At 36.4% G+C, this 24220-nt stretch overlaps 1 protein-coding gene across 12 annotated transcripts in view; it reads right to left on the bottom strand.

Annotated features, from left to right (window-relative positions):
- RERE (arginine-glutamic acid dipeptide repeats) overlaps positions 1–24220 on the bottom strand; it is a 402750-nt gene that overhangs the window by 226037 nt on the left and 152493 nt on the right. For all 12 annotated transcript variants that reach the window (XM_023635850.2, XM_070260991.1, XM_070260987.1 and 9 more), the window contains one exon: positions 8830–8900. In XM_023635850.2, the coding sequence (XP_023491618.2) occupies positions 8830–8900 (71 nt within the window). The remainder of the gene's footprint in view (positions 1–8829; positions 8901–24220) is intronic.

Raw genomic sequence — 24220 nt, 5'->3', positions numbered from 1 at the left:
ATGAATCGTCTTTTTTTTTTTTTTTAAGAAATTCTGAAAACATTTAAAACCAGCAAAAGATTAAAGAACTTCTGAAAGCCAGCACAGTCCTCAAAAGTATCAAAAAAGATATCTCAGATAACAGATTGAATACGTTCCCTTTCAAATATTCTAGAGTATACACATTTCCAAAAAACTAATCCAATTTCACGTGGTTTTAAATGAATTAAAAACTCCATACAATCCAACTGCTTAAATAAGAATCTCTGTTCTTAAAAGTTGTTTAAAAATTACAGATACACAAACTGCTTAATATTAAATCATTTTTAGGGAGTCTTGTTACATATAATTCCTTTTGAGAAAAATCACCCTCTAACAACTTCCTGTAATCCAAGATTTTAGTATGCTCCGTTAACTACTTATTTTTATAAGTCTCTCTTAAGGAAACAAAAAAGACAAATCCCAGGAAAATATGCTAATATTAAGAATGTCTTCATTGTGATGGTTTTCCTCCTTTACAGATCACCCCCTAGAGCCCATCCTGGGATCCAGAGAGTACACTTTTTGTGCTGTCTCTGACTCCCACTGCCTTAGTGACAATACATGATGACACCAAGTGTTAGTAGCCATAACATTCTCCGCCACACATCCCCCTCCTCCCCATAGCAGCACTTCAAAATTCCAAATCAAAGATTCAACTGTGCACTAGAATGTACAGTATAGTCAGTATTTTTTTACCATGAGCATCAAATAAAATGAATTTCTGGTCAATCTCTGGCACTAGGAATTCAATTAATCAGATCATTCAAATCAAGTGTTTTAAACAAAAAGACACCTAGTAAAGCATTTCATAGCACCTTGGCATTATTTTAAATATGCAAAAGTTCACGTAATTAGTAAAACATTTTAAGCATTAAAAAAAGACATCAAGCATATCGTTCTTATTTATGAATCAGAAAACATTGACAGTATCTCAGTTTTCCTAATTTTCTTTCAGTTCTTCTAATGTGTTTTTCTTGGAAATATTTTGAGTTGGTTCTTAACACAAACATTTACATATACATACCAATTACAAATTTCCAGTTTTAAGGAATCAAGTTTAAATGACAAGACGTTACCAATATTCCTGCACAGAAGTTTTCTGCAAAAATCAAACTGTCTCAAACTTTCTTAAGCTCCTTTTAAAAAACAGTTAGAATACCTAGAATTTTCCGCATTGAAAAAATTTCACATAAAGAGAACAGATTTAGTAAATAACATTCTTAGATATTTCATGTAACTATATATAATTAGACAAAACCTTTTCAGTAATTTCTTAGAGTCCGAAAATCCAAATAAATTAAGAGAAAATGAATTACCCAACTTCACAGTAATCGTGAACCATTAAAACTTTAAATCCCATGTGGCCTATAACGACTATCAGTCATGAGTGAAAACAGACCACCGAGAAGCTGAGTAAATGGGGCCAATAAGATGCTCTGAGATTATTTATTCCCAAAGCTTCATTTTGATTTTCACTGACATGAACATCATCCTCTCCATCTATAAGTTGATATTCATATCATGCAAAAAGGTTGTGGTAGCTGAGAATAACTTCCAACGTGATTGCTCCATTAAGGGGAGCAGGGGGATGCAGCAGATATCCAACACCACCACCTCATGTGACTATGTCCATCAAACTCACAGCTAGGAGATTTCATCCTACTCTTGCCTTTTAAAGGATTAAATAAAATTATAAACTTCAAATTTGCATGTGAAAAGGAGATTTAGTCCTTGCACATACATTTATTATTGGTGGCTTACTCCAAACATAGCATGGAGTAAGCCCAATACCCGTTGTAGTTTATTACAACACTTATAGATAACAACTAAGCAACCAAGGCCTTTATTTTAAACAAAGCGGGCGGGTGGGGGGGTAGGGAGTGTGGCCTCCAGAAGAATACTCTAGCACCAAATCAGTAATGAACACCTTTTCTTGACTTAGAAATCACTTTACAACAAGAGTACCATTGTACTGATACTCACTCCTGACAGGCAAGAACAACTACACTAACAGAAAGGAGCAACTCCTCCCTTAAAGAATTCTCTCAGCTGAACATTCCCTTATCTCTCTAAGTAATGCTTAATTTCTCACACTATAAAATGAAAACACTTGATAATGCACTTCAAGGTTTTCACTTTGTTATCTAATACTACACTCAAGTCATAAAGCTGTAACTGGATGGTACTCACCTTTTTACAGGGAGCAAACCAAGATGGTAAAGAGAAAAAGGAAACTATAGAAAGAAATAATCAATCGTGTAAGCCTAACTTGAGAGACTACGAAAAATAAAAACAGAAGAACAACCACTGTTTCACACACAAGCAAATCATTGTACTACAGGCATTTTTCACTATAGGCGGGCCACCTCTGGGATGTTTACATATAGACTAAGCCCTCATTTCTCTTTGCTAAAAGTCAGTAATACAGAAAATTCAAAACAGATTATAATAATGCCTAAAAAATGTTATGACTTTGGCTACATTCATGTAAACTTCCTGAAGAAAATAAGAAACTGAGTTTTAAAGTATTTTAAGAATAGAGTTTCAGGGGGCCAGGGCAGTGGCACAGCAGTTAAGTTCGCATGTTACGCTTTGACAGCCCGGGGTTAGGCAGTTGGGATCCCAGGTGCGTGAGGACCTACACATTCCTTGTCAAGCCATGCTGTGGTAGGCGTCCCACATATAAAGTGAAGGAAGATGGGCACAGATGTTAGCTCAGGGCCAGTCTTCCTCAGCAAAATGAGGAGGATTGGCGGCAGATGTAAACTCAGGGCTAATCTTCCTCAAAAGAAGAAAAAAAATAGAGTTTCATAATTTAAATATAAAAAATAGTACAAACTGCAGGCTAACCAAAATACTACTCATTGCAAGCTAACTAAAGGTAAAGAAGTAGATCTCTTTGGCTTATTTAATAAACAGAAGGTTAAATTGTAGTTCGCGCAAAATATATGCATTGTATCAAACTACTACTAAACTTTTTTGAAAACTTTATCCAGTCAATTTTTTCCACTGAAATGTTACTTCATTCAATACTCAACAAATATTTATTGTAGATCTTAAATGGGCAAGGCAATGTGCTAACTGCACAGTACACATCAATGAATAAAATAGGTGTGGTGTCTACGCTTACAAAGCTGAAACCTAGAGCAGCAACAGAACATCAACATCATGATCTTCTTTATTCTGTGGCCTGGGCACTGCACTATGCACTTTGTAGGCTTGATCTCTTCATCTAAAAACAACCTACCTGCAAGGTAGGTGCTTCACATCCCAACTTCAGAGGTAAATAAAGCAAGGTTAGAGGGTTAAGTGCCTTGCCCGAGGTCATGAAAGCAGCAAGTGACAGAAGACACAAGCTGATGTCAAAATCAAGCTCTCGATCCATGTACTCTGTGATCCCTCATCTCAGTCCCAGAATAATATCTCAAATTCTGAATTAGCCATGTTCAAATTAATATGGATTTCCTGCCCTACACCCAGAAAAGTTTTTAATACAAGATTTACCTAATGTGAAAATGAATGCCCATTTCCTGAATGCCCATACACCATACATTCAGTAATACAACACTAAGCTAGGATTAAATAATTGTGGTGTATCATGCACAAATAATAACTAACTTGTGTGAATATATGTATATGTGCACAAAGAATGTATGTTAATAAAGTCTCCCATATATCTGCTAGCATTATCTATATAAAGGTCTCTAACAAAAAATGAAAAGATATAATTACTTATCCTCAATAAGTTTTCACTTCAAAGAAGGAAAAGCAGCTTTTAATTCACTTTGGAGAAACTCAATTTGGTGGAGAGAGGGCATTTTCAACGGTAAGTGGGACCTAAGCTGAAGATAATTTCTCTGAGCCCCTCTTTGTTGCACTGTGGAGATCAGCTTTTCGGGTAGGGTTATGGGTATGGACCAGGAATCAGAGAGAAATTCCAAATGTCCCTCTCCCAGCTGCTCACATTTGACAATGAAAGAAAGAGGGATAAACTATTGAATCTTGAATAACTTGGCCCCCACATTCACAGCAGTAATGGAGATGGGCCTTCTCCAAGTTAACTAGTGGTACCTACCCATCCTTAACTCTTCCACATTCATAATCAGCACTTAGAATGTATGCTGTTAGGGACATAAATGGTAGAATAGTACATTCATCCATGCAGAGCCATAAAACTACATCGAGCCCTAAAGAGTCAACTGAAAATACCATAATATCCCTAATGACATATCACCAACTCCAAGGAATCTCTAGACTAGGTTTAATTTTAATGACAACTTTTCCAGTTTTAATAAACCAAATAGGAGCCAAAATGAATCAATGGTATTTGCTTAAAATAATATTTGTAATAATTACCATTCAACCTGAAAATTCATTTCATATAACAGCTAAAGAATTAACAATTACGTAACTCTAAGAAACCAAAATCATATTTCTTTCCATTGCTTGAATGATAAGAACTCCCATGTAGAATACTAAAAGGAAGGCTTCAATTACTTATCTGTGAATGAAGAATTAGGTATAAACTACTATTAACAGCCCAAGAAGGAACTCCTTGGTGTTACATTAAATGAAAACTACTAATCTCAATGATCTTCCTGTTAAGTATTCTCAGAATCCATGATTATTTCTAGATAGCAAATTAACTCTATTATGCATAAGTCCTGAATTTCTATAAAAATGGAAGTTTATTGTTTTTTAGTAAAAGCAAAAAAAAAAAATCTTTCTTTTAGGACAAAAAGTGAATGGCTTCCTCCACATGAATCCTATTTAGTGTTCTCCAAAGAGGACTGACATCCAGTAATGCCCGAGTTGTCTGTCCAATTAGAACCTAAGATCACTGAGGGAAAGAACTGTATCTTACATTCTTCAGTCCCCCTTATGGTGCTGCGCTCAACAAAGAACACAAGGTAGGCCTTCAATAAGTGTATGTCGAAGGCACTGATTACAACCCAAAACATTACTAATTGCACTCTGGGATATAATGCTCCTTGGTAATACTGACTCATTCAGGAAGAAAACTCTTAAAGCAAACTAAGTCACACAGTGACCTAGAAAAGCTGTGGGAGCACAGCACATTCAGAAAGGGGTGAAGGTGTTATACAAGGCTCTTTCGGATGCATATCCTGGAGATCTGCTCAAGCTGGCCCAAGAAAAGCGGCCTTTACTGAGAGGACACAGGATAACCTAAGAGTCCAATGGGAAAAAGCACCAGTACGGCAGGCCTAAGGAGAGCGCGAGGAGGAGTGCACTCTCTCGCTCCCTTTGGCCCGTCTACTGCTCTCTGCGCAGTTGCTCCAATCCTCTGCTTTTCCTGGCTTCCTGTCTTATCACACCAGCATGCCTACAACTTGTTTATCTGCCCCAACTCTCCACACTGAGGCAATTCTTGATTCATCCTTTCAGCTTTGCCCTCTCTGCTAACTGCTTCAGTCCCTCAGTTAATCTTTTCAACCCAGGCCACAAAAATTATAGATTGCCATTCCATATTACCATTCTTTCAAAAACCTAAAGATTTTGCCAGCTACTTAAGTATTTAGTTCAGAAGCCTAAGGTGCAAAGCTGCCTTATTTAATCGGTGATCTCTCTTCCTTCCTGCTTCCAAACATATACTATTCATAATTCCACCTTACCTGTCGTGTTCTCTTGAGTTCCTGCTTTTGACTATTTGTTCCAGAGATACTTTTGTCTTTGTAGTCAAACAAACCCAGGTAAACACGCCCAATCACATGAACACTTCCTAAGAGAATGAAAGCTTCCAGATGGAACATATAATTCACTGCCCTTGAAAATGCTACTTTCAAAAACCTCAGTGCTGCCAGGAACTCAATTATTTATATCGTAATTTACACCATAGCATCCACTTACCCCAGTGAAAGTGTGGTCTCTAAATATATCTACCAATGTAGAATGGTACTGGCCTTATATGTCTTTTGATGGTTAAACATTAATAAAGTGGAAGCCAGTGGATCCCATCCCCATAGATAAGATGACTGCATAACCTTTTATCCAAACAGGGACACATCTTAGAGTGAAAGGGGACGCTGTTTAATAGTTTGCCAGAACTACAGATGTAAACCCGCACACAGGGACAGCTATGTTCCATATCATGGACTCAGATTCTATAGGATGTAGTAGTAGAGCCTAGAAGACAATGCAAGTCCCCATATAAAATCCAAAGACTCTTCTTATCTCATACAGAACTGGTTCATGAAATGTTACCCAGGGTCCTCAGTTCAACAACTGGGCATCATGCTAGTCTTGGTAACTGGTCATAAATGTCTCCTTATACCCACTTCTCAATTTCTTAGTTTCTGTTGTAACTAACGTTATCTTACTTAATATATACCATAAAGGGCATTCATCCAGTTCTTTTTATAGTCCCCAAATATACCTTATACTCAAAAACTCATATAGTAAAACAATTAATTCTAATTTACAGTGCAAACAAACACATATCTCAGTTACAACCCCATACCAAAAAAACCAACAAGATAAAATACATAATTAATCAACAACATTTCAAGGCTATTGGGTTTTTGTTTCCCATTGCCCCACTTGCCACGCATGGTATTTGCTATGGGCAAAACCAACTCCAATTTCTTCCTTTTAAAATCTTGCAGAGAAACAAAGCATATTTCCTTCTGCTCACCTTTTCCCCTTACAGCTTGGGTAGGCTAAAGGAAACAAAATCTGTGATTATTCTCACCTACTAGGTTATCTTTTCATAAGTAGTACTGAGAACCAAGGAAAGAAGAGAAAGTAGGTATCCAGACAACAACTGCATTCCTTCCAGGGGCAAATATTTCATCATCTGTTATTCTTCTACAACTGTGAGTGTGTACTGAATACAGAACTCAAACGAAAACATAAGACATAGCAGTGTCTGACTTAGAAAAAGGTATCTAAACATATTACACTCCCTCTACACTGTTTTTGCAGACAGCTTTAATGTTTTATACTAGACCAACAGTGACAACAGAAGCTTCAGCTTTTATTGCTGTTAATATCCTGCGCAATTACTGTAACTCAGCAGGAACCTCTGCCCCAAACAGCAACTATCACATTGCAATCAGTATTTCATAAGAGACACTGTTCAAACATGAAGGAACCTGCTAACGTGAAAAAATTGTACAAAAAGGGCTCAGAATCTAATCCGTAAAAGAAAAATCTTTGCAATTTTATTTCACAGCTCTATCTTTTCCATGCTGCATTCATATTACATTTGGTAAAAATCACACACAAAGACAATGAGCAGGGACAGAGCAGTAGCAGCAGTCACAAGCAAAAAGAAGACTCTTCAGGAAACAAGGCCACCACCCAGATTTTCAGATGTCAGGGCAGCATCTGTAAAAACTCTTTGGAAGGAAACATATAATAAATAGCAAAGACCTCTAAAATGGTAAAACTTCATGTTGACATAAAATCTGAATAGAAAGCATTTGATTTACAATATTAAACTGCAAAGCCATCTTGCAAAACAACCAGGAAAGTTAAAAGCAGCCTACCAAGAATAAATAAATCTTAGAAGTAAATGGCACATTTGACTTTCTTTTAAAACAGTAAGCATGTATTACTTATGAATGACATTTTAATAAGAAAAAATAAAGGGCATGCAATTTTTTAGATAACTAGCTAAATCAAACTATACTAATTGAATATTTGGTGTCATTAAAAATAATAAAAAGAAAACAAAGCAGATGCCAAGTTAAAGATCTCTTCAGACTACATTCCTTTAGACTGAAATATCACATACAACGTGTGTCAGAACACAAATAGTGTCAAAAGTTAGAAAGGCTTTTGGAAACAAGGGCATTCACTGATACCGATACATATCTCTACAGAGCTAAAGATTAGGATTTCTCTACACCTAAGAGTGTAGACAGTGCTTCACAATCAAGTATAAGCATCCCCTTTTTAAGAGCTAAACATTTCAAAAAGATCCCCAAATGACAGTACTTCGACAGTATTTCACGTACCAACTGTTTGAGGAAAATAAACAGTGATTCTTAACTGTGTATTGTCATTAAATACGTGAATTTTTTAAATCACAGCAGCATATTAGTACATTTTAAAAGTAGTCATACAGACATGTGTGAGGTATATTTATTTATTTAAGGCTGAGAATGTTTATTTGCAGACCTTTGCGAAATCTCTATAGAAAGCCAAACATCCAAAACCCCAAGTGTGGGAACCACTGGTCTAAAATCAAGAGATTTCATACTGGGCAATATCAACACTTATGTCCTGGGAAAAGTTTTTAATGAGAAAGTACTGTAGCTGCACCATCCCTGAGCCAGACTTCCTTTCTCAAACCTCTACCACTAGGAGATTCCCCCCCATAAAAGGTTACAGATACACTCCATACTCACTCAAATATCTAAGTAAATTATAGTTACCACCGAGAACTAGTCTCTGGCCCATTTACACCCTTTTTTTTCCAACTCATCATCAAATTCCAAATTTATTTTACTTCAGGCTCTTTATAATAGCTGAGAAGAAACAAACTACTTCAGAAACTTAAGAGAATCTCTGAAATTGTTATCAAAACAGTTACTAAAGGAATGAAAAACTTCAGAAATATTGTTTACAGTATAAGCTTTATTAACACTTAGTGTTACAAAACTGAAAAGACAAAACTGATAACTGCTTTATTTGAGTGCTACAGCCACCAGGCAGTTAGCACTCAGCAGGTGAACTGGTTATCAAGTCAACACAATGGAAAAGCAATCAAAAGCGACAGCCAATGGAACTGGAAAAAAAGAGAAGGTACAGAGTAGAATCAACAGCATATGAAAAAGTGCTTACCAGTTTGAAGTCTTGAATGCTACAGATGAAATACGGCGTGTTTGGCCTCCGACTCTCGATATACACACAGTCTTTAAAAGAAAAAGAAATTTTAAAACAATGGCAGTAACAGTTAAGGGAACAATGACAGGGCCCATAAAGCCACTGCATAAATAAATGACAAAGTACGCATCTTTCATAGAAAAAATTTTTTCAAAGGTAATATAAATTACAACTAATTTTAAGCTAAAGGAAAACAGCCCTGGGATTCTTTTTGACCACTTTTCTGATAAAGAACTTGATATAGCCTCAATTATTGTTTTCAGGGTTCCTGAAGAAGAGGGGAGGGGGGAATTCCATGGGATTATCCATATTCAAATGAAGAAATTAGAAAAAAGGGAATTTACTTGCTCAAGGTTACACAAAAAATCTTGACATATCTTATTCAGAGAGTTGTTCCCATGTCTTCACAAAGAGAAATGGCTTTGCCAAGTTCTACTTTATTTTCAATAAATATTTTGTGATGAAATAAATGAAATATGTAAAGAAGACTGGCCTGAACATGCTATTACTATAACCTTTTCACCCAAACCACGAAAGAGAAAGAAAACTAATCTAATCTCTTGTGGATAACTTGCTATTAAATTTTAACCTAAACGTATTTTACTTTCTAATCATAAAGAAAACTAAGGCAGTCAATCAGAGATGGAATGGAGTAAACCAAATTACATTTTCCTCAGGGAAGAAGCGAGTCTTCTTAAGTTACATTTGACGTGGCCATGGTTGGGTAATTATTTTTGATGCTCTCAACAGCTGGAATCTAAAGGGTTGCCTTTTAAAATGGCAGGTTAAGATACTTTCTTTTCTTTTTAAAGAAGCAACAATTTTAAGGGAAGTTGTGACTATAAAGGGACATAAAAACTCTCCACATTACAACCCAAGATCATCATAAAGCATAGCACAGGAAATCTATGTTTTATTTACTGAGAAGTAAAGGCATCTGCAGTCAATCAGATTTTCTAGGGAGTGACCATAATGCCCATATTCAAAATGCCATTTGTTTTATCCTTCCTCATGACCCTTCATAATGAATGTGTCTTGGAATAAGTCAGATGCTTGAGAACAGAGGCAGATTCTTCTACTGCCTCATTTCATGCATGTTAAGAGCCAAGAAAAACCAAAGGAACAGAGATTTGGAGTCATCCATCCAATGGACAGTCCAGTCCCACCACAAGTACTAGCAGACCCACTAAGGGAGATCATGAAGAAAGACCTCACTAAAGGGCACTTCATTTTAAGAAACTTCCTGAAAGACAGGAATTTTGCAGCCCAAAGTAATTCCAGAAAAAGAAGAAAGCTGAAAACCAATCATTCAGACATCCAGAATTTCCCAACTGATTTCTCTGTTCAGATGAAGACTCACAACAGAGATTCAATCCCTGAACCCATATAAAACAGCAGCTCAGGAATAAGTGTTGACTGAGCTTTCTATCTTGTTCCAGAGTCCAGGATACTAAATAACTGTTCAACCTTTAGGCAACATCCTTTTAACACACTAACCGCCTGAAGGGACAAACGGAGAACCTTTCCCACTGAGGCAGATATTTCTCTTCCTACCACCAATTTGCTATTCAAGTAAAAACAGAAGACACCCATTCCCTAAATAAAAACTTGCAAAGTTTTGGGACAATTCAAGGTTCTTAATTTCCATATTCCAATCCCTGTTGTACCTACTACCGGTATTTCAAATCTCTAGATATCAATTATTTACTCATCTCTCTCAACCTGAACACAAATCAGTCTACATGCTCTATTCTTCCTATCACCTCCTACAGAAAGAAATATTTTCTATATCTCCTAACATAACACTGTCATACTTAGCTATTATTTACTGGCTTCAAAACTAACAGGTCACTTCCATGGGGGCCAGCCTAGTGGCATAGTGATTAGGTTCACACACTCCGCTTTGGCAGCCCAGGGTTCACAGGTTCAGATCCCAAGCATGGACCTACACGTTGCTCATCAAGCCATGCTGTGGGAGTGTCCCATGTACAAAAAAACAGAGGAAGACTGGCACAGATGTGAGCTCAGGAACAATCTTCTACAAGCAAAAAGAGGAAAATTGGTAAAAGATGTCAGCTCAGAGCCAAACTTCCTCACCACCCCTCCCCTAAAAAGAACCCAAAAAACTAGGTCACTTCCTAACTAATGACTTCTACTTTCCCAAAGCTCACATGATAAAACCTTGCAGCATTCAGTGGTCTTCTCCCACACCACATCTCATCCTCTCCTAGGCCGCATTCTCCAAAAGAAAGACCTTGTCCATGCCAAACTCTCTTTATTCCCTGATTCCAACAGTGCTTGCAACCTTATAATGAGTTACCTCCAGCAGCAGTAAATTCTCATGGTTCCTCTGTAAAAAAACAGCAATACCTCCTTTCTTTTATTAAAATTGACAATTTACGTTCCCTGTTTGTTCAGTTACTTGGCAGTCAGATGGTCTGCACTGTCCACATTACTATCAATCTTTTGAGTTCAGAGAAACTTATTCACTTCTGCATTCCTGCACCCGCCAAAGACTAATGTCTGGCATCAGTGTTGGTAAAACTAGACAGAATTGAAGTAAATGACAGATACTAGATAGTGAGGACTATGTACAACTTTGATTTTTTTTACACAAATATACTTACATCACTTTTCATAATCAATAAAATCATTATTACTATACACTCTCTTACTCTAAGACATAAAGCAGCCATTAACTTGTTTATAAAAATGCTTTCCAGAAAAGGGGAAAGAAGCTACATTCTTTCACTTCTCACTGCAAAGTTACATTCAGGAAAATGATTATCTGTAAATACACCCAGGTGTAACTCTTAGATTTAAGAGGAAAGGAATATGCTGGTATGTCAAGGATGACCACTGACATCCCTTTGCCTAATCACTTCTCAGCAGTCTTACTGGAGGCTGCCTGGGAGCCCTGGCCTGAGGAAAGAATGCTGCCATGAGGGAAAAGGCAATGTGAGACAGCAGATCCTTAAACATGACATACGGAATTACCACATTTACTTATTAATGCCTTTTACCAGATAAAACGTCACCTCTTTCTGTTTAAAAGGTTACCATGGCAACCCAAACTGATCCAAAGCTATAAATTCATATATGAGATTCCAATGCACAAGGTGATCTGTAAAACAGGTCACTGTGTCAAGTGATCTCTAATATCAGTATTTTGAAACTTAGAAAAGTCAGATAAGCTCACTTCAAAATTAAGTGAGAAAAGAGTTTATTTTACATAAATAGTCATAAATATAGGATGGTTAAAATCAGGGGTAATATGAATTAAAATTTTTCACACCGTGTCAAACTTGCCATAGGAATGGGGAAAAATACATCGTTTGATCTGACTTTTCCAATTCATTTTAAAAATAAAAGCATAAAAAAATTACTGTAGAATCAAACTTTTCTTTATAACCCTCCCATAAAAATTAGGCCGATCCAACTAAGAGAATAGATTTTAAGAAGCAATTTTGAATTTAAATCTCACAGAAATAAAAAAACTACTTATTATTACTCTTAATGATTTTCAAAACAAGGTTAAATAAGACCAAACACTCATAAGAAGGATTTCCCTCTTGTCTTATTAAGTAAGCTAGTTAAGAAAATAGATAGATGTTTATAGTTAGTACAAAAATAAAGTGTTTTATTTAGAAAGGGAAAGATGAGAATATAAGTCAAGAGCAATGTTAAAATCTCAGCTGGAATATATGCCCAGGAATCTTCTAAAGCCAAAAAGATTTGCCAAGAATTTTCATGCAATTTATGAGTGCTTGGATTGTCTGAAGCTGGTTATAAAATTAGTTTCAGTCAGCTGGATCAATGATCCTAAACCTGAAAATCCCCCATGGCAAACATAGGCACTGCAGACACCTCTTTTTTTTTGTTTTTTTTTTTTTTAAGAAAAAGAGCCTTTTTTTATTAGAAGGCTAGCAGTTCTGAAAGAACTGAGCAAAGCTGATATGATCCATTAAGTGCATAATGCATATTTTCAAAATTACCCATATGAAAATGCATATTTACCAGATTGAGCAAATGGCTGCTGGAGGGCAAATTATATATTTTTTTAATCTTAAGATCAGCAAGCCTGAAAAGGGCCAGAAATATGAGTGAAGCTATTACCATCGATATCAATTATTCCAAAGAACACATGATAACTAATTTTTTCTGTACAAGGGGCATCTGGAATGAAACCATGGATCTACATTAAGATTTATTCTCTAACACATTGCCTCTGCCTGGGAATGGATCACACGATTAAGTGACCTCGAAGCATGTATCAATGATTTGGGCAAAGATATTGAATGGGGCGTTTCTGGCAGTTTCTCACAACCTCAGCATAGCTTTGTGCCCAAGAATCTACTGTGCCATCTGCAAACAACAGAGCATTTGCTAGGCTGGGGGAGGAAGTCAGCCAAAATACGAAGACAGATTCTTAAAGCAAAGAAAGCCCTCTGCTTTTTCAACCCTCAGCAAATCAGCAGGTTTATGTAAATAGAACGAGAGCACAGTTCTCTCAAGGGTAAAAACCACAGCCTGAAGCATCAGGCAGTTTGTCATCCTGAAACACAAAGAACCTGTCAGCATCTTTCCTGATAGCCTCCTCACAGAGCACAGTGGACACTTATTTCACCCACTAATTGAGCAAGCAGCACTGTGAGCCCAATATTAAAGCTGTGGTCAGGGAAAGCTCAGCCACAGTGCTCCATCCTTTAAAGAATTTCCCTCTCCATTAACGAGTTTCTGCCTATTAATCTTTGAAATACCTTCTCGTCCCTTTGCAATGCATGGCAATGCCACTCTAACATAATTCCCAATAGACAACCTTCTACTTGTAAAGAGCATGCACCAACAAAGACTTTCTCACAAACAAATTTCCCAGAGACCCAGCTGGGTGGCAGAATGATGGACATGGAGTCTGACCCTCAGGACTGCTCTACTCTTCACCTTTCCATTCTCTTACACAGGATTACTCAACCCTCGCAACTCTGAACTATTCAATGAAGTAACAGAAGGTTTGGTCTAATATCACAGAATAAAAAGTTCACAGGTATCTCACTAGTTAACAGGATGTTTCCAAATTCCCGACATACAAAATAGGTGTGTATGTATGTATGTGTATGTGCATGTCAGACACAACACTGAAATCCTGATACCCAAATTCCCATCCACACATGCTGCATGGCCTCTAACAGAGCCTTTCATCTCTAGTTTCCCCATCTGTACAACAGTCAAATCCATCACCATTCCTCACCTCCATAAATGGCATACATTCTACATAGTAAACACTCAAAAACTATATGAGGAACAAATGAATTGAATAAAAATGTAAAAACAAAAGTTAAACAGGATCCTAGCAAGAAAGTTGCTATGCTGTATCAATATGAACATAAAAAATGCCGTTTTCTAATAAATACTACTTTAAGAAATAACTGCAGGCGGCCTAGTTTTAGTTTTCTGCTAGATTCTTTTGTGGGGAAGGGATACTTGTATTGTTTGGGAATAGTGGAGAACTTAAAAGAGAAAAGAAACAGAAATTGGGAAAACAGCACCTCAGTAAGCAAAAGCTTCTCAGTCTTTACCCTTATCCTGTGTTTTGAGCATGAAAATTGTCACCAAAATTGGCTGGTAACATCTTCTCACAGATTCTAAACTCTGGAGAAAAGATCTCAGGTAACACACATCCTTGGTTCCTTCCTTTTTGAACTATGAAAATTAAATTCCATGTATTCAACTGTCTACTGATTCCCAACTAGTACTACAAAACTTACACGGGCTTTTGTCTAAAAACAGAACACCATATACTTCTAGCAAACATTTATGTGCCTTTATTCTCGTTGCTAACAGGGAATTAAATTATGAGAAAAACCAAGTTGGGAAGGTAGGTCATAACAAACCAAAAGGAATTTTGTTAAATTTCCCATATTTCTCTTTTCTCCTCTAGGAGCTACAAAATCTTCCAATGTATCAAAAGCTTAAAGACTGACCCAAGACAATTATCTTCCTAACTTTAAGAAGTGATGCTGGTCTTTTGGAATAACTGCTAATAGTAAGACCCCCTTTCCCAAATCAATCATATGCTACAAGGACTTGAAAACTCTGTAAAACAAGAAAAAGCAAGACCAAACTGCCAGCAGCAGAAATCTTATTAGTTACACTGATATGCAAAATATTAGCCATGGTTTGATACTTGCATTACTCAAGCAAAGAACATTTTAAGCACTCTCATCACATTTATTATGAAAATGTTCCTTTAAAAGCCCTTCTTGTAACCCACATGGAATGCCTAGCCAGTTTAACACCTAAACTCCAGTTAAGTGATGGAGATCTCTCCTACAGTTTCTAACTACTGTGTTTGAATAGAGTCTATGTGCCATAAGAGAACATAGGGAATCTAATTGGGAGGAAATCTATTTTAACAATCAGTGATGGCTATCTGCACTATGAAGCAAAGTGTCTTAGGGCATTAGAGACATGAGGGAAGGGAATTTCAAGACCACTCTCACTCTTACCCCCCAGTGTACCTACCTTTCCAAGGCTTGAAAAGGCAAAAACCCTACCCCCAATTCAGTGAATGCTATCAAAATTAAATAAATTCTGTTATAAAATCCCTATGAAGTGGAAGATGGTTGCTAATGGAAATGCTGACAGATCCTAAACATAAAGACTACAACTGGAATATGGCTGAAATGCATGCATTTAGGAAACCAACACAGAGAGAGTTCAAACACTTCCAAGAACACTATGCCCAGTATTCATAGGAAAAAATAATCGGTGACAGGTAGGCTGGAGCGAAGATTCTTCTCTCCCGATATGGCTGACAACAAACAAATTGCTAGACTGATCTTCTGGTGTCACATCCTACAGAGCAGATTTCAAGCAACGCTGCTTGCTCCTTTTCGGAAAACAATGCACTGGGAGCCTGGGCTTTACAATAAATGGTTCAACCAATTTGCAGTGCTCACTGGAAATACACAGGAGAATTCACAATGCCTGGGCTATGATTCTTATTTGGCAAATGATTTTATTATAAACTGGTATCATAGTGAATCCATTTTCTTTACGGGTTTTCTGCTACTGTTTAATGGACTGTCAGTATAATTTAGACTTCATCTATTTAAACTCATTCAAGCCTGGCCCCTGATTATACAGTAAATGGAACATATTTCTATTCAACAAAATTAATGACAATTAATTGTAGTCTGCAGTTCTCAATTTTGTAAAAGCTACTGTTTCATAGTTCAAGCATCAAGCCACAAAATTTTCCACACCAATTTTTTTTGTACTTTATAGGCATCCACATCTTATAAGCCTTCTTTGTAAGACTAACATATATATTCATTAATATTTCCTCCCATTCAAATATTTATTACCAACTTTCCAGAAAGATAACTAAAGGCTGGAAAAATAACTTTGTCAGTCTGAACAGAGAGATGCACAATTATTATGGATTTTTTAAAGCCAGCAAAACTGAAGACTAAAATTTTCTGCCTTACATTTTTTTTTTACTTACTATCGGATGATTTTCTTATATATTTCAAATCATAAACAATGTCATCATGAACTGAAATTAAAAGTAGGCTAAACTGACCATATGGATTTAGATATACACATAAGACACACAGCGCATACTAATAAACGCTGTACTGAATTACTTCTGAGATTATAGTCTCTTTAAGAAATTTACTTCTGAGTTTTATTTACCAGACAACACAACAATCCCATGAGTGATTTTCCTTCTTGAGTTATTAGTCTTTCACCTAAGCATCCACACATCTGTGTAAGAGATGCTTAAAGGAAAAAAGACATGCAATAAAACACCGTAAGAGAAACTTATCAAATCAAGACCCATATAATAATAAGGCAAGCACCCAGGGTTCGCTACCCCAAAACTATAACCACCAGGGTCATAGACTGACAGACTGCAATTCACACAAAAGTAAGAGAAGTAAAGGAAAACCACAAGCTATCCTTTTCATTCCTTTTCCAGTCTGATAGTCTACACTTGCTCAGCTGGTCTCTCAGTCTCCTATAGAGAACCCATGAACTCCCTCACGCTGTTTCCCGTTAGAGATGCTCTACCTCTACCTGGTCCTACTGCCATTCTGTGTAACCTCTAGGATCCAAATCAAGGTTTCCATGGTCCTTCATGTCCTCCTCAATGCCACCAACTTACAGCCTGTCCTACACAATTGGCATGTGCCCACTCACTGTTACTAACATATAACGTTACCTGAATGAGTATAATTTCTCCCATAAAATGAAGGATCAAGGATTGGAATACTGTCTATTTTTGTATCTTGCTCTACCTCACCTCTACAAAACACCCTGCAAAAAGTTATAGACATAGAAGATTGTGCTCTTATATTATCAGTTGATTAATAAAATGCTACTAATACTATAGCTGACATCTAACATACCCTATTAAATTCTATTAGCTTACTCAAAGTCGATTGCAGTTTTAGTGGTTCTCAAATTTAATCATTTCCTTTAATTTATATAAACTTCCACAGGCAAATGAAACCTCTTCCCTGACTCTCTTATTCAATCCACACCTCTTCCTTTCCTCTCTTAAATCATTATTGTTTTCATTTGGATTGTTTTTGTTGTTATTGTTTTGTTTTGGTTTTGGTTTTGAGCAAGATTAGCCCTGAGCTAACTATTGCTGAGGAAGACTGGCCCTGAGCTAACATCCATGCCCATCTTCCTCCACTTTATATGTGGGACGCCTACCACAGCATGGCGTGCCAAGCGGTGCCATGTCCGCACCCAGGATCCAAACCGGCGAACCCCGGGCCGCGAAGAAGCGGAACGTGCGAACTTAACAGCTGCGCCACCAGGCCAGCCCCCTCATTTGGATTTTTGTTGTAGTTATTGTTGTCTGGTCAGGTGTTTCTTTTAAAACTGAAGTCAAAGATCAAAGCTATTTTAAGAATAATTGAAAAGATCTAGCCACTTTCACATAACTGAACAAATACTGAGACCTCAGATTCTCATTAAAGATCTTCAGCCCACTGTGAATTATAAATGTCATTTTATAAGTATTCAACAAGTATCTGGAAAAAGATAATTCCACCTACACAACGATTTCCAATTATCTATCTGATGTTGGGCAGGGCCTATGGCCCCTTAGAATAAAACCATATTTCCCCAACTCCCTTACAACTGGTTTGATCACGTGACTAAGTTCTGGTCATGGAATATAAGCAAACACAGTATTTCAACTTCCAGAAACCAAAATGCTGAAAAGAGGAGGCTCTGCGCTTATCCTTCCTGTTAGCCTCAAGGCAACTGTATTGGCTGGAGGTGGAGCATGAGATGGATCACAAGATGATAATGGGAATGGAGGCCAACACAATGGAATAACAAATCTTTGACTATAGCTAAAAAACCAGACCAAGAATTTACTGATTCACAATTCAGCATTTCTGTACACAGATATCCACTGTACACAAATATCTTTAAACTATTTTAAAATGGGGCAAAATATTTAAACTACATTTATGAATAAAGTGACATTCAGAACAATGATGTGGGGAAAACATTCTAATTTTTTTTAATAGGGAGAGCTAAGAAGGAAAAGATGACCCTAACAAGTGTATAAAGACAAAGAACATAAAGCTCTTGATTTAGAATGACTAAAATAGCTTGATTAGATAGAATAAATTATTACCTTCCAGTGGCATTAAGAATCAACCCCTGGAGAAAGGTGGGGTGGAGGGTGGGCACAAAGGGTGAAGGGATGCACCTACAACACGACTGACAAACAATAACGAACAACTGAAATTTCACAAGATTGTAACCTATCATTAACTCAATAAAAATTAAATTAAAAAAAAAAAGAATCAACCGCTCGAGCCAGACGAAACAAGGCAGAACAAAGTCCACAACTGCCTCCCTGAAGAGACTTCACAGCTAAGTCAAGTTTCTAGCATGACTCTACCTCACAAGGTTTCACAAGTAGGAATAGGGATGGTAAGTTCTCCTCCTGCAAACTGACTGGCATTTTGTATGAAGGGCAAATTAATGGTGTCTACTGGTACCACTCAGACTCCCCCTTTCTTTTCCACTTCTATATGGGTTTGATTTTAGGACTTAAGAGAGAATATGCTGCTGCTCCTCTGATAAAAATACAGGGACCACTGACAACCAAATTTTCTGGAACATTTATATCATTTATAAAATTTAAAGCTGACCAGAATTCATATTATACTAAATTCTCAGACTATACGCCATATTTTACTTCATACTAGAAAGAACACATCCTCTCTAATGTCACAGCTTTATGTCCTCCTTTCCACACCATTAATTGTGGGTAAAAAAGAGAGCACACAAATGTGTCTGATACACTCTCTGAGGTAAAGATTTACTATCCAAAGATGACGTGAAGTCTCCTGCTCTACCTAGAGAACACTTCTCTAATTTCAAAAGCACAAATTCAGTCACTTGCAGAGGCCAAAGTCCATGGTACTTCAGGACTAGTTAGAAAGAACTGTAATGCAAATACATTAAAAATCTTTAGAAATCCAGACACACCCTTTACTTAACTTAGCAACTCCACTCCTAAGCAAAGTGAGCGTAAATGAACAAATGTTCACCACTGTTGTTTATAATGAAGACTGTTTGGAAAGAAACTAAAATTCAACAATATATAACTAGTTACATTATGGTATCTATCCATTAATGTGGGTGTGCCTAATGTTTTTCGTACTATGGATGCCTTTAACAATCTATACATCCATTTTCAAAAAAAAGTTTTAAATTCACAAAAACATGTAATGAAATACTTATCACAAAATGAGGAAAAGACTGCAATATATGTACTTCTTTATTACTTCATTAAAGAAGATATACTAGAGGTTATTCCCTTAGTAACCCCCATAATTTCAAAGTAGTGATGAACATAAACATTATTTTGAGATGTTTTCTCTATGTGATGTGGTATGAGAATATCTGTGGTTTATATTGGCGTCACAGGTACTGCCAATATTACTATGGTTTATTGCCCACCTTCGTAATTGAAACGAATGTTAAACGTCATTTGAAATATAACAAATTAATGAATAAAGATGCAATTTTTACCCACCTAAGTTCAGAGTCTCCTGAACTTATTCAGTCCACTAGGTTGACCATGGACGACAGGTTAAGAACTCCAGTATTAATGGCATACTAAGCAGCAATAATGATTCAGATTTATAACTACTGGCATAGCAATAAATTCAAGACATATTAAATTAAAAAGGATTATTACAAAATAGTGAATAACAACCTCATACATGTTTACTAAGGAAAGTGACTATGCAACAAAATATTAACGGTAGTTTGGTGGTTCTAATTTTTAACTTTTGCTGATCTGAGTATTTCAATTTTCTTCCTTGAAAATGTACTATTTGTTCATTAAAAAAAAGAAGAATAAGAAATACAAGAGAGACAGTATGGGAGAGGGGGAGGATAGAATAAAGGCCTATAATAAAACATTATAAATGTACTCATAGGGTAAGGGGAAAAAACAGCAAGTGAATTTAAGGGAGAAAACATACAAACAGACCACCTCTAATCACTGCAGAAGTTGAGTTAACAGACATAATACTGAGAAGGGAGTTGGAAATTCACATGTTGATGTATCAAATGCCATAGCACTGAGAATCTAGCAGCTGGGAGATAAAAGAAGTAAAACATATGACAAAACTGATGGTCTCTACAAACAACTAGCCTCCACCAATCATGATCTGAATGCCAAACGCAATTTTTAAAAAGACTGTACTCTACGATGCCAAATATCTATTTTTTTTTCTATTTGCTGTAGACTTCAAAAGCATTCTAGTTTATGAACCTGAAAGATAGCCCAAGGTTTTTCTCCCTCAAAATAAACATCTTCCAGCCAGTACAGAGAAAACACTAGAAATCAGGTCTCCACTGCCTAGCTTGAAACAAGAGATATAAAATCCCTTGTAAGGAAGCAGCATAATCTCTCCAAGTCTGAGTGCTGCTCAAGTTAATTCTCAAATGCAAACCTCAAAACTTCAGGTGTATTTTGGCACTGTGAAATAGCAGTGATTAAACCACTACTTTTAAACTGTTCCTGACAATATAAAAACACAACATACTAGGTGAGATCTTTTTGTGACATTTCCCTCCCTAGAAAAAATTATAATTATACAAAGTATCATTAACAGTCTCTCAATCTTGTAATTGTACAGTACCTATGTTTTATAATAACAGCACAATGGGATGTTCAGGAATAAGTCAAGTCTGAAAACCAAATACCACCAAATAGTAATAATAGCCTGATTTAGAGCCAACAGTTATGCATAGATCTACTAATGGAGCACAAATTAAAATGCTAATGTAAAAGCTGAGACTAATGAAAAGAAACCTATTGAAATAATATTTAAAATCTATATTATAACTCACTCCATTTCCCCTTTTTAAAAGGAACTTACAGCCATAATCAAACCCTCCTCAAATTTTTTTTTTACTATATCAATCTCTATTGATCAGTCTAAAGTGTGACACGAGCATACCATCTGCCAAGCATCAACATCTGCCCAGCACACAAAGAAAGCCAGAACAATGCCTACCACCTTCAGAGGGAATACAAAACAACTCTATCCTTGCCTTTTACAGTTCAGTTTGTACTTTTTACACATTACGCTAACTATAACACTGGACATCACTGAAAAAGTACTCTTTGCAAAGGTAACTGAATAAGGAAATTTAGAGATATGCAAAAAAATTAATTTAGGGGTGAAATGAGTAAACAAATGTGGAATATCTTCCATATGTAACATATAGTATGCCGCCTAATTAGTTTGAGCACATATTTAATGGTGAAATAATAAAAGAAAATTTTAAGATACTGGGTATTTAATGCATACATAATGATAAAAAGTCATTATGTATGAATTTAATAGACTTGGTAAAGTGACTTTAGAAGTTTATCCATTTCCAGGCAATTTAAGTTATAACTTAAAAGAACCAAACAACTGACTTACCTTCCTCCCATCTATTTTATGGCACTTCAAAATCCATTACAAAAATTATACTAACACAAATATATGAAGGAGTAGAAAAGAAAAGCAAATATTTTTACTTTTTCTATTGTTTAAGGTATTCAGATATCTCCAAAGCAAAGTCATGCATACAAGTATCTATTCTGCAGGATTTAAATGTTTTGCAAAAAGAAAAGAAATCACTCTTGTACACATACATTTTAAAGTAACTCAACAAACATAATACACTGCTCCATCTTTAAATACACAGAGAATATTTTTAATTTTAGAGAGTCTGGTTTTCTCAGCTGGTGAAGCTGTCAGAACAAATAGAAGGCAGTATCTGGAAAGATGACAAACACATGGGTCAATGTCAAATACAAGCCAATCTCTGTCAAGAGTAGAGCCAAATTCCTGCATTTTAATTTAAATGATGTTATCCAACTCAAATACCACCATGCCACTTCAATCAAAATTGTTTCCTTTTAAAAAGAGCTTTTTACAAAAGTGAGCGAGTATAACAAATTAAACAATTCTTTCAGCAATTTCCTCAGCTACTACAAAGCAAGGCATCAATGTATAACATAATAAAGAGAACATTTAACAATTAATTGAGCCAGCAAAAGCTATAAACCTCCAGAGCTTAGGAGTTCAAACGCTTTCTCGCTAAGCAAAAGGGCAGAGGATTTTAACATAACTGCAGGAAATCTCAGTATAATTAGACTTTAGGTAAACATAAATCTTGTTCCACTGTGACTGGAGCTCTATTCGTCAGAGTCCAGCAAACTGATTTTAGCATCCAGCTTGGAGATTCAAACAAAAGAACCCCCCCTGCCACCCCATCTTTTGTCCCTCCCCATGTTACTGTGTTAATCCAGTTCCTCTAGGTTCTGCGCTGAACAGAGAAGGTCTCTGGAAGGCTGTTAGTTTGCTTTCACAACAAACTAACAAAGGAAACTTCCAAGACACATCATACAACTGTGAAGTAATAACATCTCTGACGATATTCATGATTTGTGCCAGTTTATAATGGTGACATCTTAACTAATTCACTTTCTTTCCTCACTCAGTTTCTATTCAGATTCTATGTAGAGGAAACGTATGTACACTCCTTCCGAAAGAAAATAGAAGTAAACACATAGTGTTTCAAAGTGGCATCATTTGGGATGGCAATTGCTTCAAAGGAATATCTTCACAGGTAAGCTTCCTGAGAAGAATTTACAAAGTATTAACCAGGGGGTAAATCTCAACAACTACCTCATTCTATGCCTCATAGAGTTTGATAGGAGGCAGAAAAAGTTACAACTTAATATCTAAATGATTTCAACAATTAAAAAAAGTAAAAATTATTTTTTTAATTTAGCTGGATAAATCAAAGCAAGTTATATTTTTAAATATAGTATAAAGTACTAGGTGATGAGAGAATTTTAAGGATTACTATAAGAACAGGCAGAACCAGATGTTGAGGCAGGAAACCCACAGAGCAGAGATTGGCACTATGGCCTACTGACCCACTGCCTGTTTTTGTACGGCCCACAAGCAAAGAATGGTTTTTACACTTTTTAACAGTTGAGGGGGGAAAAAAAAGAATGTTTCTTGACACCTGAAAACTATATGGTTGAGTTCACACTCTCCGCTTTGGTGGCCTGGGGTTCACCAGTTTGGATCTTGGATGCGGACCTAGCACCACTCATCAGGCCATGCTGTGGTGGTATCCAACACAGAAGAACTAGAATGACCTACAACTAGGATATACAACTATGTACCGAGGCTTTGGGGAGGAAAAAAAAGAGGAAGATTGGCAACAGATGTTAGCTCAGGGCCAATCTTCCTTACCCAAAAAGCATAAAAGAAGAAAAGAAACTTACGTTATAAAGAAAAACCTATATAAAATTCAAATTTCAGTGTCCATAAATAAAGTTTTATTGGAACACAGCCACGCCCATTTGTTTATATTTTGTCTGTTGCTGCTTTCACGCCACAAGGGCAGAGCTGAATAGTTGCTAAAGAGACTGTTAGAGCAAGGCTAACCACGTTTACTATCTCACCCTTTACAGAAAAAGGTTGCTGACCACCACTCTAGAAATAAATACGTAAAGGAGCTCAACTGATTAATGGAAATTTTACACCACAAAAGACTATGATGTAAAAGGGCTCTCATTTGATAATGACATGTTTGCTCAGAAACCTGTTTATAAAATGATCAAGAGCTTTTCCAAAGGTTAAATCAAGCATATTGGCCTGAAGCATACAAAACAAACCCTTTAGCCAATGCCTTCGCAAGGCTAATAGAGTCCCTCTAACATCACATCTCCAAGTTCCTCGTCATATACTTAATTTGGGCTGAACACTCAGCTCAGTTT

Source organism: Equus caballus, chromosome 2, assembly GCF_041296265.1.
Source record: "Equus caballus isolate H_3958 breed thoroughbred chromosome 2, TB-T2T, whole genome shotgun sequence".
Lineage (NCBI taxonomy): Eukaryota > Metazoa > Chordata > Mammalia > Perissodactyla > Equidae > Equus > Equus caballus.
Note: the sequence above shows the minus strand (reverse complement) of the source record. Positions and strands in the feature narration are given on the sequence as shown.